Source organism: Ictalurus furcatus, chromosome 3 (assembly GCF_023375685.1).
Source record: "Ictalurus furcatus strain D&B chromosome 3, Billie_1.0, whole genome shotgun sequence".
Classification (NCBI taxonomy): domain Eukaryota; kingdom Metazoa; phylum Chordata; class Actinopteri; order Siluriformes; family Ictaluridae; genus Ictalurus; species Ictalurus furcatus.
Window position 1 is genome coordinate 19,981,433 of NC_071257.1, and position 17,978 is coordinate 19,999,410.

Genomic DNA, 17,978 nt, shown 5'->3' on the forward strand with positions numbered 1-17,978 from the left:
GTTATTAAAGTGCAATCTGCTGTGGTTTATGATGATGACGATGATTCTCTTCTTCTTCTTCTTCTTCTTCTTCTTCTTATTAGTAGTAGTATTTTGCAGATGTTCATGATACCTTGAATGTAAGACACTTTGCGGCAAATAATATTTTAATCTTAAACTGCCACAGAAATACTGTCTGTTTTATATATATATATATATATATATATATATATATATATATATATATATATATATATGTGTGTGTGTGTGTCTGTGTGTGTGTGTGTGTGTGTGTGTGTGTGTGTTTTACAGCTCTGAATGTGTTCCTTTAAGGAGAAATGAGTCTGCTCTTGAGTGATTGGGTGTTAAGATAAAATATAGAAATAGATAAGCTTTTTATTGATGGTTATTAAAGTGCAATGACCACCATTTTCCCAGGGTTACTCTTGGGCATGGAGTGAGTGGCTAAAAACAACGAGTCTGTGTCACTGCCACTTGTGCAATTCGAGCTGGACTGCAATGAATAGTGTGACTGGGAGGACAGAGAAAAAAGCGGATTGTTGAGGCTGTTGCATCCAGCCTGAACATCAGACCAGCGGACAGCCAATGAGACTGGCAAAACTAGATGGCATCCGTCGCCTCCCAACCAACTGCAACATTTATAACACCGTATAAACGGAAGGAGGGGCTTAGGTAAGCAAGCGGAATAAAGCAAGCTGCGAAACGCCCTCCTGACGTACAGTTCCTCTTTATGTAGCCTACTGTATCTCGCATAGAAAGGCAGGCGGACGACAACACGGAGGTTTTGTGAACCGGCATTTGAGAGCAGCGTGAGTAAGGCAGTAGAAACATAATACAGTTCCGCATGTGCTGTTGTTGTTGCGTGTATAATAATGATGTTTTGTCTCTTTCACACAGCCCCAGGCCAAACTGAAAATATGACTGATACAGAAAAGAGAGATTGTTATTCAGCCAGGCAAAAGGAAAATGGCGAAAGAACGTGGGTAGATGATGCTTTTGACGAATCCTACAAAGAGAAAGAAGGCGTGTCGCCTCCATTGAAGATAGTATGGAGAAATGTTGTGCTGATGACTTTACTGCACATCGGAGCTGTTTACGGACTGACCCTGATTCCTTCTGCTAAAGCTTCTACACTGTTATGGGGTGGGTTTGCTCTTCTTCTTATTCTATGCTCCAATATCTTAACATTTAATGTGTTATATAATAACATTATATAATATTATGCAAGTGTTTAAGGGAGGCGCTATTCTGGATGCGAGGGGGCGTTTCCTGTGCTGCCTGTCAAGAAACACGCGGTCTTTTGTTAGAGACTAACACGTCAACAAGTCATGCTTTTCTCCAAATTTGAACGAATGACAGATTATATTTTGTCTAATCCAGTTTTTAATATATTATAGGCTATGTACTGAAATTATTTTGTTGTTGAGAGATTGAGAGACATAGAGCGTCATGCCTGCTGAAAACAAAACAAACAAACAAGAAACAATAGGAACCATCGCAGAAATTCTAATGGTTTCCACTACAAATACCATGGTAATGGTTTTAATGGTTAGCTGATCGTTTGTTATAACAAACGATCAGCTAACCATTAAAACCATTGCCATTATTGGTCCTTAATGGTATCCACTAGACATAACATGCCTCCAACAGAAGGCACCAAATTACCAGTAGAAGGTAATCTATAAGGGTTTCTGTTGTTTTTTTCCCAGCAGGGTTGTGTTTTCCTATCAGAAGGGGATTGGAATAGGCTCCTTTTTTGAAGGCTAAGAACCCTGAATTATTCGACAAAATCCCCTTTCTAAGAGTATCCCCTTTCTAACAACTAAAAATTGTGTTCCAGAGTTTTGGATGACCACACCATGTTTTTGCCCAACCGAACAATGCACAATCTGTGTGTCAATAGGCTGTCTGTTGTGAGCTAGACAATATTTGTATCTAGCAGAATTTTCCTCTGGGATTCTATAGTCCAAGCAGACCTTGTCTGAACACACAACACAGTGAGACATTCAGCACCCATGTAAAACATCTTTGAGCAGGAAAGGCACACCTCTCAGCAGGGCTGTTTCTGAGCCTCTGGGGTCCCTAAGAGACTACATCTTACAAATATTCTTTAAAAAATTCTGCATTCTTTTGGGGCCCCCTAATACTTGGGGGCCCTAAGCAGCCTAAGGGCCCTGAATCTCCTATATAAATACCATGGAATCAGCAGTTCAGTAAAGAAAAGAGAGTCTGAATATTCTTACACATGTTTCTATTTCATTTTACAGCATGGGTGTGTTTCATAATTAGTGCCACTGGAGTGACAGCAGGGGCACATCGGCTCTGGAGCCACAGGTCCTATAAAGCTAAACTGCCATTGAGAATCTACTTGGCCTTTGCAAACTCCATGGCCTTTCAGGTAAATGAATTGTCTTAATTGATTCAATCATGACCCAGTTTACATTTGAGTACTGCAAAACAGGGATCCCAATATTTACATTTTTTTATTATGATACCAATTTTATATAAACTGAGTAAGGACTGATCACAGATACTAATCTAGTGCCAACATCCTCAAAGTCAGTGATTCTCAATGTGGGGTCCAGACACCCAGAGGTGTCTGTGAAGCATAGCCAGAGGGCCAGTGATTTTTTAATTTGACTGGTCACTTGAATTTAATATGTTGAATACCTAAATGAAAAAAACAACAAGTAGGTCTATAATTAATATTGATTTATTGATAGACCTAATGTGTTCTGATGATGTCATGTTCAGGAAAAGAATGTACTATGGTTCTAAAAAAAAATAGCATTGTAAACATTTAAATAATGTTAAAAATCAAAACCTGTGCTGAGGGTCTGTGGAATTTATTTTACAGTTAAAAGGGTCCCTGGTTGCAAAAAGTTTGAGAACCCCTGTTCTAAGTAACCAAACTGATTGTGTGCAGGCTTTGTTGCCAAGTTATGAGAGCAGTGATAGTGACAGGCTTTTAGACAATTTGTGTCCTACTTTGAAATCAATCCAATAAAATCTAGCATTTCAAGGTAGTATTGTCCCAGATAGCAGTACTTTTATATCAAACTGGTAAATCCCTGCTGATAAGTATTGTACATGATCTCACCTTCTGATTTGTCATTATATAACATTAGTTATAATTATGCTTAATATGTAACACTTGATTGATTATTGTCATCTCTCCTATTTCTATCCAATCAGAATGATATCTATGAGTGGGCTAGAGACCACCGTGTCCACCACAAGTACTCAGAGACCCATGCAGACCCACATAACGCCAGGAGAGGCTTCTTCTTTTCTCATGTTGGCTGGCTGTTGGTACGTAAGCACCCAGAGGTCATTGAGAAAGGGAGCAAGCTGGACATCAGTGACCTCAAGGCAGATCCTGTCGTTATGTTCCAGAGAAGGTATAAACATGCAATAAATTTTATTCACTTTAATTGCTGAACTTGTAACTTCATAGATTAAAATATAGAAATCACTTTATTGGGTAAAGTATCTGTAATTTGTATTTGTCTTTGTACCAAATTCTTTTGTTCACCATTATTATATCACCATTATTATTATTAATTTTTCATATTTGCTGACCTAACATTTATGTGGATTTACACTATATCCTACCAATAATGTTTTTAATTTGTTTTTAATATGTCTAAATACATTCTACAACTTGATGCAAGTAGGGTTATTTCACTCCCCGTCCCTCATTTGAGCCAAAGTATTACTCACATTGTGTGGCGTGGCAAGTTTATAAAGACTGCCCACCTATGCCAAATCACACATCAGGCCACAGTGAATGAGCAGGGTTCAGTGACCCATCCCACTCTTGTGCATGCAACCCTACAGTGGTCCTGGAATCTCTTTGAAAAGGGATTAGCACATCTAAGGTCAGCTGAACATATAGTACCCTCAGAACATATCTCACAGAGCTGTCAGTTCAGTTAGTAGGACAGTGACTGGCTTGTAAATATTGTAGAAATTAATTTCAACATAAAGTTGCAAAATTAGCTTTTGCAGGTTTTTCCACACAGTTTAAGCAATTCATGTTGATATCCCTTTAAGCTGATTAAGAAATCACTTAGGGGAATGGGGCCTTTAGCATAATATAAAGTTTTAAATGAGAAATATGCTATATAATACAATTATGTTTGCTTTTTATGCTTGTTTTTCAATATGTTCCTTTAAAGTTGAAAGAGAGATTAAATGTGTGCATTAACGTAATTTTAGGTATTATAAGTCGTCTGTAGTGGTGATTTGCTTCATCATTCCCACACTGGTGCCTTGGTACTTCTGGGGGGAAAGCCTGTGGGTGGCTTACTTCATCCCAGGCCTTCTGAGATACGCTATGGTCCTTAATGCCACCTGGCTGGTTAATAGTGCTGCCCACATGTGGGGCATGAGGCCCTTTGACCGCAACATCAACCCCAGAGAGAACATGTTTGTTTCCTTCAGTGCTGTAGGTAGGAGGATTTGAAATACTTGTTCTTTTGTATGTTTTGCATCTAACCATATGTTTACATGATACACGTGTTTATGGGTTAAAGATTTAAAGAGTTTTAAAATAAAATAATTATTGTGACAGTTTTTCATTTTACTGTGATCCTTTATAGCAACTTTGATAATTGACATATGAGAAGTTTGCACTTTCGAACCGTATTCCTCCCCTAATATGTATTAGTTGCATGTCCATACCCTAATGAGAAAACAGTAAGAGTATGAGTAGTATAATGTCACATAATAATTGTTCACATTAGCTTCTCTTTGACCCTTATACAGCGAATGTCTAAAAATTGTAGATATGATAGTAGCCCTGAAAGTCTCTACTAACACTATCGCATTTCAATAAGATTAACAAAGAAAGACATTTGGAGCATTCAACAATGTATTAATATTGTCCATCCCTTCATATTTATTTTCATTCCAGGGGAAGGCTTCCATAACTACCATCACACATTTCCATATGACTATGCTACCAGTGAGCATGGCGGTTTTCTGAACTTCACCAAGGTGTTTATTGATTTGATGTGCTACATTGGACTTGCCCAAGACTGCAAGAAACCATCTCATGACACAATCATGGCTCGGGTTAAGCGTACTGGTGATGGCAGTCACAAAAGTGGCTAAGTCATTTCTAACATTTCAGTATCCGAAATGTGTCATGGGAAGCTAAACCAATATCTAAACATATTTGTGAAGCAAAGTGTGCAGCGAAGGTCCTACTCCAATCTTACAGTGCTTTCAGAATTCTAGTCTTGATTACACAGACTAAAGACCACTGTTTCTTTTTTGGCTATTTTATTATGAAACTATGTGTACTTTAGCACTGGAAAGTTTGATTTGGAAACATGATTTGCTCTAACTCTAAGGCACAGTAACAGTATTGCTTAACTAGTGTATTTAGCTAAAGGTAATCAATATCACTGGTGTTTAAAATGTTCAGTTCACAGTGACTTAAGAACATTTTTATGATAAACTATGCAAGCTATACAGTTATAACTTATATAACTACATATGTGCTAATAATCCCTTAGGCAATTTCCGTTTACATTCAAGTCGTCATAAAGTGATAAAAGTGAAAGAAGTGACAGAACGGATAAAAGTAACAAAGTTTTAATGCAACAGGTAATGATTTCTTTGTGCACTGATACTGTTGAGTTGCACACTGACATATTTTATTGTAAATTCAATAAATTCTATAACTAAATTTTATGTTCAAAAATAGACAACTTTGCTGGCCTTTCAGATTTAAATTTTTGTAAACAAAAATGCTGTATAAATTTTAATTTATTGTTAAAAGTTTAACATTGTCCGAACACTGAACAAATTCTTATTTTGATACTACTGCTTAAATTATATATATTGCATAAAAATCTTTCTCTTCTCACAGAGAAATGAAATTGCACAAATTTTGGCACCCCTGAATTTAGTTCATATTCCTTTAGGCAAGATCACAATAATCTGTCTTCATTTTAATTAGGTGGAAGACTATTAAATAATTTTAGTATAAGCTTTCAATCATCAGCTCCTCTGCATTTCTGCCTAAAACTGATAGAGTCAGGTCAGAGGACAAAAATTTTCAAAATTGCACTTGCATTTTTAAAAGCACAACTGTGCTTTTTAAACAGCTAGCTCTTTTATCACAGAGGAAGCTATCTAACATAACCAGTTAAAATTACCACTAGCTAAGAGTTTAACTTAAGTTGCCTGTCAATGGTACATTATTGAGTTAAACTGAATCATGGGACCACCTATGGGCACACTGAAAAATGTATGGGTATGCCAAGTAACTTATACATGTAAACCTCTTCCTACCCAGAGCAGGAGCGGTTAGAGCAATAATTCTATCCACCATGTTTTTCAAACCTTCATTGAGCTCTAGTTCATTGAACAGAGTTATCAGATTGCCTTCACTACAAAAGATACATTTGATAACTTCAAAGTTAAAAGCCAAACTAAAGTACTTAAGAAGATGAATGCAGTATGCTGCCTCCTGTATAGGACAGTGTTCATCTAGGCAGTGTGCAAATGCTGCCCAGAAAAAACTGTCTACCTACACAGCTGAATGAAACTAAATGAAACGCAGGATTAGTGATCATATTTTAGTGTTTAAAGTAATAACAAGAAAGTGGGTACTGCTTATTCATTGTGGTATACTGTATAGCTCAGCTCATACAGTATGTTTTCTCTTCTATATGACCATCCTTCTTTAATGCGAAGACCATAGAGCTCCACGTACTATAGTTTCATGAAAGCAGAGGATTTTCTCTGGGTTTTTTTTTTTTTTTTGGGGGGGGGGGGTATTGGCCTTGTCATCTCAAAATTTAACAACTGTTATGATTCTTTTTCCAACCAATTTCTGAATTGTATGTGGGGAGAAACATGTACTATTTTACGCTGAGTTGTTTCTAATTGTAAATTTATTTAAGAATGTGTAATGCACTATAAGAATTTGTGGGTTGTCCATAATATCAACAGAGACGTATTTTTAAAGAAAATTGTTTATTAGATTCCTTTGATACGTGAATGTAAGATCAAGATAAAAATATCTCCCATGCCCATTCTTATACTGTCTAACAGTACTCACAGCAGGCCCTTTCTGTGTACACTGTAAGAAAGAAAATTTGACTTGACTTAAAATTTCAAGGAAACTTGCTGCACGGCTTTCTTGTGTTTACTCAACTCAAAGTTAAAAAATTGAGTTAAGTGAAGTTGAGTAAACTCAACAAAATTGTGCAGAAAGTTGCCTTGTAATTTTAAGTTAAGTCAACTTTTCTTTTTTTACAGTGTATTTCTGTAGATGAAATGTTCTATATTACAGAAACTCTTTATCAAATACAGTAGGCCTATATAGGCTACTTACTGTATGTTTTCTCACATTAACCACTGATATTTTTTTAAAAAAGGGAGTATTTATTATTTCTCTCGATATTTTACACCAGGTATTTACCTGTATGGAAGCCTTAAAGTAAGGTCAAGGAAAGTTGTCACTTTATGTACAATTGAATAAATAAAAAAAATTCTAAAAGTATTTTATGAGTTGTGCATTCATTTGTATGGATGTTTGTGGAATTTGTGGAAATATAACAGCGATAGTTTTGCATAAAACTGTCATTTAACTTTCATCAGTCATGCATTACCACAGGTGGCAGAAATGCATTGAAGTAAAAATAGATTTCAGCATGTTTGTAGCCCTTTGTGATGACCAGCTATCAGATATAGGAATACGTTAATATTTAGTGAAATACGTGAAATGTAGGCTGCGAGGACACATTTTAAAATAAAATGCAGTTTTATTTAGAAAACTTGACTGCTTCCCACAAGGTATTTCTTTCTTTTTAACAAAAACATGGCTTAGTGGTTAGCACAGTGGCTTAGTGGTTAGCATGTTCGCCTCACGCCTCCAGGATTGGGGGTTCGAGTCCCACCGTGGCCCTGTGTGTGCTGAGATTGCATGTTCTCCCTGTGCTGTGGGGGTTTCCTCCCCCAGTCCAAAGACATGCATGGTAGGCTGACTGGCATGTCCAAAGTGTCTGTAGTGTATGAATGGGTGTGTGAATGTGTATATGATTGTGCCCTGCGATGGACTGGCACCCTGTCCAGGGTGTACCCCGCCTTGTGCCCGATGCTCCCTGGGATAGGCTCCAGGTTTCCCTCTGACCCTGAAGGAAGGATAAGCAGTATAGCAGATGAATGGATGGGTGGAAAAAATGTAGCTTTTATTTAAAAACTGAGAAAGTTAAATGATTTTTCTCTTGGTTACTGAGGTTAAGGTTAGGTTTAGATTCAGGCGTAGGCATAGCATTAATTACCTGCATTAACAGCCTCACTATGTCAAAGGAAGGTCCTCACAAGAGTAATAACACTAACATTTGTTTGTCTGTGTGTGTGTGTGTGTGTGTGTGTGTGTTGGACGCTGGCTCCCTCTGCTGACTTCAAACTGTAGTGCACTCGTGCACTCCTTAAAATCAGCAGGCAGGTGGAAGTACAACTGAATCTCATCTCTTATTGAATTCTTACTGAATATACCCTGCATACATCCCAATATTGTATTATTGTTAAGCAATGGCCCATGTTGTAGTTGTTAGTTAGTGTTGTTGTTGTTGTTGTTTTTAGTGGTTAATTAGCATCACATTAAAAAGATGGTGTTATTTGTGTAATGCCTTTTCAATAACTGATTTAGTAAACTGTAGGACTTATTCAGGTTGGTTAAACTTAGAAACGATAGTTCATCTGCTGCCTTAAAAACGTGAGGAAACTCATCTTGAAGATAACCTTTTTCAGTTCAAAAAGTTAAGTTTTGCTGATCAAGAAAATGGATTATTTTAAATTCAGGTTTTGTTTTTTTTTTTCTTTTGAAAACTCAGCTCAGTATCCAAAACTTGCCATGGCAATTGGAATTAAAGAGAAGAGATAAGTTCACATAACTTTCACATAACTTAAGTTTTACAGTGCAATGCACAACACGTTTTTAAAATTATACTATAGTACAATATTTTTCAAAGTGCCGCGTGATTTATTTATTTATTTATCTAGGCTATTTATTTAATTTTTGGTGTAGGCTATAGCTTGCTGTCATCAGCGTCATCAAAATTAAATAGAATAGAAGTAATAGAAGTAATCATAAATATGAAGTACATAAAATGGTTAGTTTAATAGAATTGAAAATGTTCTTTGTTTTTGTTTGTTTGTTTGTTTTTGTGGCTTAATATTTTGACAAGTTAATTTACAAGATATAATTGCGAATCAAAGCATTCTGATTCGGGCAAATCCATGGTTTAACAATCAACTCCCCCCCCCCCCCCCCCCCCCCGCCCCTTTCAGGTCATAATCCAGAAGCGTCTCTTTATAATAACATTCCTTAATCTTAAATTAGAGGGAACGTGAGCTGTGAAAACCCTGAAGATTATTGAAGATTACAACAAACGAGCTTTGAGTTTGTCAGGATTAGGAGAGCAAACACAGTGTCGTCATGACCCGTTAGTTTCATTACATCGATCTGCACAGTTTCTATTCATTCAATCCCCTTAATTCGGTCTCTTCTTTCCAGTGAATAGTTTTGCTCAGTCGTGCATTTGATAATTTAGCTGGTCTATTTTTAAAGCATCTGCAGTCGATTATAGAGTTTAGAGTGCTACACGCTCACTTTTACATTCAGCACACCAATCCCATCTCTGAGAATGTTGAGACTTGAAGAAGAAGAATAAGAGGAATAAGAATAAGCTTTATTGTCAAGTTTGCTCACACACAAGGAATTTGACTTGGTGTGAAGTGAAGCTTCCAGTACATAGACCAATATGACAGCAAGACACATAATTATAAGGATTGAGAAGAATAAATATGTACAGAAGACACAATAAAGCTTAGAGAATACACATGGCACAGATGCTATGTATACAGTTAGGCTGTACAATGTGCAGTAATGCATTTGGGGAATTTATAAACTCGTACAAGGAAAAGAACTTGAAAACACCCCAATAACCATTTTCAGTCTACATAAAGGGGCTGATCTGGATTAAGGATGATTTAATCTAAGTCTCTTCTGTAAAACTGCACTAATTTCCTCAACATAGAAGAAATAACATTTGACGTTTGACAATCCCCGACCATCCTCGGGTCCCAGGTTACTGTCCCACACTGGGGAAATTGAGTTTTTGAGGAGATCAGCGATCTCCAGTCCGAATTCATATGGATTCGCCCCAACTGTTAAGGCACTGAGCTCTTCCCCGCTATTTGGCCCCGGGGAGCCACTGTGCCCTTTTGATCATTTCAGTCTCTCCTAGGCACAATAGTGCTGATTGGCTGAAAGGCTAAGAAGGGGGGAAAAGGCTTTAATTAAGCAGATAATCTCGGTTTGGGATGAGAGCAGATCCATTTCAGAGGCTGCCTGTAGCTTATATAGACTCTGCTTCGCCTGATTCCATTTTCTAGGCTAACATCTGGCTTTAACATCGCTCTCTCAGGATGTTCATCCATTTGGACGTTTATTATTACATTTTCATCTTGATGGTTCACATGAAATCCTGCTGCAGTTGGTAAGCTACGTTTACACTTTAAAACCATCATTAAAAAATATTTGTACTACTGTTTGTCTTTTGAAAATGTTCACATACTACAACTGCTGTCATTTTCATGGGAATTAGGCCAAATTGTAGAGCACAACGATTTTATTCATTTAATAACAAATATAAGACCGACCCCCCCCCAACAATTTTTTTTTAAAGATTATATATTGCATTCATCAATCATTTAACTTATTTTAACTCATTGTTTATCGCTTTTTGTGTGTTTGTGTGTGCGAATGTGTTTGTAGTTACTCATCCTGTTGGCAACTGGTTTTGTAATCAAATCTTTTGATGTTAGCATTATTTTGTTTAGGCTAATTAATTGTCAGAATGACCTCTTTGTGATATTTGACATTTTGAGATTTTGGAACGGAAATGTAAAGTCCTGTCTAAAGTTCAGGTTTCATGATGATCATGATGAGTAGAATAATATTAGACCAAGTAATCCTCTCTGAAGGGGTCTGAAATAGACAGGTAGTGTGTAAATATAGTAATAGTACAAAATAAAAAAAATAAAAATGAGATATCAAAAGTTTGTATTACACATTTTGAATGTGCTATAAATATTTTCTAATTACTTGCCCATTCATTGACTTTATTTAACTGTATTTAACCTCTTTGTGTATCCTCTAAACAATTCCCATTCTTCTTTTATAATATAGATGTATTACTTTTAACATATCCAACATAACCAAGTGTCATAGCTACATAGCTTTTTTCTTCAGATCACAGATTTCCCTCCCAAGTTTATTTTTAAAATAATAAAATATATGTACATACTGCAATTAACTGTTTGCATCTAATTTCAGGAATCTATGTAGTAACTGTAATCAGTAACACTGTTTCATATATACTATTTATATGTATGAAAAAGAAAAGTATTACTATTTGTTTGTTTGTTTGTTTGTTGTATATGTTATGCATGTGATGCAACCTTTTATCCTAAGTATTGTAGAAGTATTGTGTACAAAATTGTTGGTCATGGGGGAGAGCTAACATTTTGCGCTGTCTTCCAGGTCAGTGAATAATTTCCTGATGACTGGCCCAAAAGTAAGCCAACTTCTTTTGATCTACTAAGATCTTAATCTAAAATCAGAGAGTCAAAGTATCCTAGCACTGATTTAAGTTGATCATTGTTTTAAGATAAATCATTACAATGCAAATAGTGCATCCCAATGACATTTTTATTTTTATTTTTAAATCTCACAGCACATTCACTATTAGGAATTATTTTGATACTACATCTGATGCTAGGGTAGACTATAACTCACATATTTGATCTTCATAGTTTTTATTATTATTTTTTTTTATTCCCCTTGAACCCATTCACCTTGTGAGTGATTCAGCTGTACTGATGTGTATGGATCAGTTATAGTCAAAGTCTTAACAAGAGACCAAACCACGTCTGATCTTAATTGATGAATACGTATATTCAGATCATGTGAGCCTGCCTGCAGAAGCTTAAACCAAAGTGTGTGTGTGTGTGTGTGTGTGTGTGTGTGTGTGAGTGTGGGTGGGTGCGTGAAAAGGATCAAGTTGTTTAACTATTTCTGCTTTTGCAGGCTTACCTGATCTATTCCAGTAGCGTAGCTGCAGGCGCTCAGAGTGGGATTGAGGAATGCAAGTATCAATTTGCGTGGGAGCGCTGGAACTGTCCAGAACGAGCCCTTCAGCTTTCCACCCACAGCGGACTCAGGAGTGGTAAGTGTGTGATTTGAAAAATTACTCAAAATATACTCTTTGTGTGTCCCAATGCAATAATAATAAAAAAAGATATTTGTCATTTGTCAGTCTAATGAGTTAGCATACAGTTTTATTTATCTATTACAATAAGATCATCCAGTCATAGTAATCTGATTCGAAACCATTTGAACACTGTTTACTGTAGCCACATATACTGTTTACTCAAATCAGTTAAACCTTGCATATAAGTGAGTAAATATAAGGCCACCTAGATGTTATTGTGAGGCAGCGTGAGTGAGTGAAATGGATGTCCTCTTAATCTGAAGGGTGTGGGTCAAAGGTTCGCCTTAGACTCCTTTCACTGGGAATTCTTCAAGTGCTAAAAGGAAACCTGACCCAGTCTAGTGCTGACCCCTGCCTAATTGAGAGACTGCTGAGCTTATGCCAACTGTGCGCTTCACTGTTTGATTCAACAAACAAACCTGTGAGCAGTCATAAACAGTATTTAATATCTTATCAAGTAGTCTACAAGGAAACGCAGATGAAATTTTAAATCACTTTGGTCAGAACGTCCAGTATGTCTTGCTGGGCACAAAAATACTGTATGTGAACAAAAATCAGAAATAGTTTCAAGCTAATTTCTATTTGCAGCAACCCGGGAGACAGCATTTGTTCATGCCATCAGTTCTGCTGGGGTTATGTACACTCTTACAAGGAACTGCAGCTTGGGCGACTTTGATAATTGTGGCTGTGATGACACCAGGAATGGTCAGCGAGGTAAGTATACATACCGTAAAAAGAACACTATGATATACACAATCACAGACAATAGTAAAAACAACACTGCAGTTGTTTAAGAGGTCAGGAGCCCATCCCAGGAACATTGGGCAAATATTATTAGTTTATGTATTTACTTAGTAATAACAAGAGGGATAGGTGCTGCAGGTTTATGTGGTATGTAACTGATATCGTGGCTATGTTTCAGGTGGTCAAGGCTGGCTGTGGGGAGGCTGCAGTGATAATGTGGGCTTTGGAGAGGCCATCTCCAAACAGTTTGTGGATGCATTAGAAACTGGGCAAGATGCACGTGCTGCCATGAACCTGCACAACAATGAAGCTGGACGCAAGGTATCCTGAAAGTCAAAGAAGGCTTCTCCAGTTTCTCCCACAGACTTTAGCCTATGAGAGGGTGCTAGAGATAGTTTGTTAGAGTGGGGGATTTACTCCTGCACTACAAGATGGGGATTGAAACATAGGCAGCTCTCCTGGCCACCAGCAGAATGTAAAGTGCCTTTTGAATCATTTTTAGTGCTTCCAGTGATCGCTTACCACCCAAGAGTTTCATTCATGGCCTTATAAGCAAGGTGCCACTCATTCCCCCAACAGTGTTTGCGCTGTACCAGATGGGCCTATTTACAGCCTGTGAATGTCCTTTATGACAAGACTTCAACTCAAGATTCTTGGGATCAGTGGTGCGAGCTTAATTAGAGGACCTAGGGGGCCACACGTTGCAAAGGTTCTGTATTCTGTTGCTTCTCAAATAAGCATTTAGTTTTATTCTAGCAATAAGGATCTTACATTTATGTTGGTCTTTGTTGCACTTGAGAGAGCCACAGGCATCACATCCATGCAGCTGAAGTGCTTTGTTTTTCCTGCCAGTACCCCCTCTGCAGGTTTTGTCAGCTCACTATAGCACCTGGAGCATCATTGTAACTAAAAAAAAAATGCAAAAGAATTCTTTTTCATTTCATCCTGAATGGATTAACCATTGGGTCTGCCCACGGCAGAAAACATGTTGACAATGGCCTTGCTAAATAAATACTCCCCTTTCCTGTGCTGAACAATTCGGCTCACTGTGAAACCTTGATTCTGCCTCCTATCAAGAGCAAATACGTCCCTGAGAAAGAGACGCTTCCTTTCAAATGACAGATGTTTGTTTCATCTGAAGTCAAGATATATTGTGCAGGCACAAAAGGTGAAAAAAAGAGAAACACCCAAGCTTGAACCTTGAACCTGCTTTTCTTTATTCAAATGAATTCCTTTTTTTGTCAAGTGCATGTTTTGGACATATAGTCTGTCCAAGAATGGGTTCATTGTATGTTATCTTGAGAAATGATGAATTCAAATTCAAGAGTCTTTAAAACATGGAAAATGAGTACAAATACTAGCATTAGTGAATTGAATGATAGTCAAAAATTCATCTTATGGAATTACTGGTTAAGAGTGATTCATTCTTTTCTGAAGCACATTAGTCATTTCTTTCATTTGTGAACTTTTCTTACACCAGGCTGTGAAAGGGACCATGCAAAGGACGTGTAAATGCCATGGTGTATCCGGCAGCTGCACCACTCAGACCTGCTGGCTTCAGTTGCCCGAGTTTCGAGAAGTGGGCAACTACCTGAAAGAGAAGTACCACCGTGCCATTAAGGTGGACCTCCTGCGTGGTGCAGGTAACAGTGCGGCCAGTCGTGGAGCCGTCGCTGAGACCTTCAGCTCCATCTCTCGTAAGGAGCTGGTGCACCTGGAGGATTCTCCTGATTACTGCGTTGAGAACCGTACACTAGGCCTTCCAGGCACCGAAGGCCGTGAGTGCTTAAAAAAGGGCAAGAATCTGAGTAAGTGGGAGAAGCGTAGCTGCAAGCGGCTATGCAGTGACTGCGGCCTGGCTGTGGAGGAGCGCAGGGCAGAGACTGTATCCAGCTGCAACTGCAAGTTCCACTGGTGTTGTGCGGTAAAATGTGAGCAGTGCCGCAAGACTGTCACCAAGTACTACTGTGTGAGAGCCAAGCAGGTTAAGAATGATAGTGCAAGTCGAAGAAAAAGTCTTCGCTTAAGGAAGAAGCACTAATGTGGTCTTTAAGGCTTGAAAATGACACAGTGTAATCTTTAATATATTCAACCTGAATTTTGAATGTGCATTAGCAATTAAAAAAAACTGACAGTGAAAAAGAACACATACAATACACAAACAAATATTAAATATATCTGAAAGCTAGAAGAGGAAAATATTACGCATTAGTCATTGTTTCAATACTGAAACATTGTGTTATATATATATATATATATATATATATATATATATATATATATATATATATATATATATATATATATATATAAGATAGCACTGAAAACTGTATTTAACCATAAATTAGGGCTCAGTAGACTTTGAATAAGGCATTCTTTGTAATAGCATCTCCAGCAACAGAAATCTGTGTCTCTGTATTCTTTCTATTATAATACATCTGAATCTGAAAAAAACAAACAAACAACTAAATATTATTGTGTTCCGAATTGGGGATAATAATCATACTCTCTGTAAATGAACTGTAAATAAGATGAAGCACTTTTTATATTGTTAATTTATTTCATATATGTAGTGGTGTTTTGTTGGATAGATTTTTTTTTTTATTTTGCATTTCATCCCACATACGTTTATGATTAAAGATATGTAATGTGTCCTTTTCTAACAATTTTTTTTCCATTTAACGATATTTTGGTAAGTATGGGTTTTATAAAAAGGAACTTCGTGCTCATGGCTTATGTCACTGGTTAAAAGTGTTTAAGGGTGATCTGAATATTTTATGGTACATGTTAAATCTGCATGAAAGTATGAAATTAAATACTATATACAGATCCGGAGTATATAAATATATACAGTCCTGCATATTTTAAACAGTACCTATATACTAACTGTAGATTGTTTGTCAGGATTCCAAATGTTTAAGCATGCCATATAGATTTGCTAATTCTTTTTTGTATTTAGTGTTAGATAACCCTGGGGCAGGGAAACAATAAGAAAAGAGTTTTAATTATAGTCTTCCTTCCTTCACGCCTCTCTCAATTTCTTCTTTTCAAATGCCCTTTTTCTATCTAAGTAATCCTCAAAGAACTCCCAATGCCTTGGCACTTGGATGTTTCTTTACTGTTTAATACTGGTTTAATTAACTTTGTCGAGACAGAGGGAAAACATGGACCATGTCGCCCCTCAAATTATCTTGCCTCTAATTTTGTATGCTAATCTCCTTTTCACGCAATCATCTTGGGGGAAAAAATGTTGGGAAACTTCATGCGGCCTGTATTGGGCTTCCTGTGGATGTTTTATTCCAAGCCCACCTATTTGGCTCCTTTCACTCCTCTAGGGCCTTCCTTTGCTCGATTTAACAATGAATGGCGAGCTAATCAGCTCCCTCGGTAATGCACCACTGCTGAAGAAGCTAATCCCCCTCTCCTCCTCCTTCAATGGCCTGTTGCCTTCAAAGGGACTTTGGGAAAAGGCTTTGCATGGATTCACACTATTTGATGAATAGAAGTTAGTTCAAGTATTGTACCTAGACAAGGAGGGTTCATAAACAAATACTTACCAGCTTCCATCCCACCTGCAGAAGTGCCAGCCCTACTGTAGCACCCAGTGACAAAACTAAGGCCTTGTAAAAGTGATATCCTATTAAAAAGGCAGATTAAACCTCCACTGAGTGATGCATTAATGCTTGCAAGCACAGTCTGCTTTACTTAAAGATGTGTCAGTGAAACACCTTGCTGATCTTACTTACTTCCTCTAGGCTCCAAGTTACATTCAGTCATCTGAATCTAATGGAAAGAGTTCTATCAGTTCACTTTCATCAGCACACTGTAACTTGTCAGCAGTTTAATATATATATATATATATATATATATATATATGTGTGTGTGTGTGTGTGTGTGTGTGTATATATATATATATATATATATATATATATATATATATATATATATATATATATATAGTATCTATTATAATAAGTTATCATGGTTGTTGCTTTTTATGGTCATTACAGACATCCAATCAATTTCCAGTTAGAAACATTATATTTTAACATGGACAAAACACAGCATTTTTATCATGAAACCGTTGCACTTACGCATGCAGAATATGGAAAAAAAACTACAACTACATCAGATATGTGTCTTTACAGCTGTCTATTAAATCTGATCAGTTCCAGTTTTAATAGTTAAAAATGTTAGAGCTCAGAAATTCTTCCATGTTACTGCTAACTTCTTTTCCACCTTGTGCATGTTTAGTTAAGAATAAGGCTGTGTCTTGCCACTTGTGATTTGTGAGCCATGAATCTGAAATGTTTTATAAGAGGAACTGAAGATTAGGAGCTCTACACACATAGATCTAAATCTGCTCACATGGTTCGGATGATCAGTGAGCATGTCCGATGTCAGTGAACCAGAAATTATACTTCATGACTCATTTTTCTGGGAAATGTGTTCTACTGAATATAAGAAAATAAAATAAAAAAATGAAACGCTAATGTATTTTAAAGAGACTTTTAAATATATGTATGCTGTACAGGAAAAATATGAAATGTATGACTATAGAAATTACATATCAGTTAGCAAATCACTTGCTGTCAAGTCACATTTTTTCCCATTTATACTGGAAAATATAAACACAATTAAGAGAGGGAATTTTCTTTCATCAAGGGAAGTGATGATACAACCTAAAAAAGAATGGGAAAATTACATTTAATAGTTCTGTAAAACCTTGACTAATGGGATTTGTGGCTTAGGAGCTTTGGACACACAGCACCAAGAGCGAGTTAGGGTCAGTAGGATGTGCTGAGAGAAAACAATGACACAAGTGCTGAAGATTCTTGCTCAGAAATAATTAATATGACTTGCTTAAGGAAGTAAGCTAGTTCATTTCTTTCTTCCCTATTTGAAAGTATTTATAGTAGTACTGTGGCCTTT

General features: G+C 36.9%; 2 protein-coding genes across 2 annotated transcripts; both read left to right on the top strand.

The window, feature by feature from the left end:
• The first annotated feature begins 481 nt into the window (after positions 1-481).
• On the top strand, positions 482-7,522 carry scdb (stearoyl-CoA desaturase b). The gene is made up of 6 exons (XM_053621308.1): positions 482-809; positions 898-1,143; positions 2,268-2,398; positions 3,196-3,401; positions 4,222-4,454; positions 4,919-7,522. The coding sequence occupies exons 2-6, from the start codon at positions 918-920 to the stop codon at positions 5,116-5,118; spliced, it is 996 nt and encodes a 331-aa protein (XP_053477283.1). The 5' UTR covers positions 482-809; positions 898-917; the 3' UTR covers positions 5,119-7,522.
• A 2,816-nt stretch (positions 7,523-10,338) lies between these two features.
• On the top strand, positions 10,339-15,186 carry wnt8b (wingless-type MMTV integration site family, member 8b). The gene is made up of 6 exons (XM_053621310.1): positions 10,339-10,526; positions 11,573-11,606; positions 12,119-12,257; positions 12,891-13,016; positions 13,225-13,367; positions 14,527-15,186. The coding sequence occupies exons 1-6, from the start codon at positions 10,456-10,458 to the stop codon at positions 15,085-15,087; spliced, it is 1,074 nt and encodes a 357-aa protein (XP_053477285.1). The 5' UTR covers positions 10,339-10,455; the 3' UTR covers positions 15,088-15,186.
• The last annotated feature ends 2,792 nt before the right edge of the window (positions 15,187-17,978 follow it).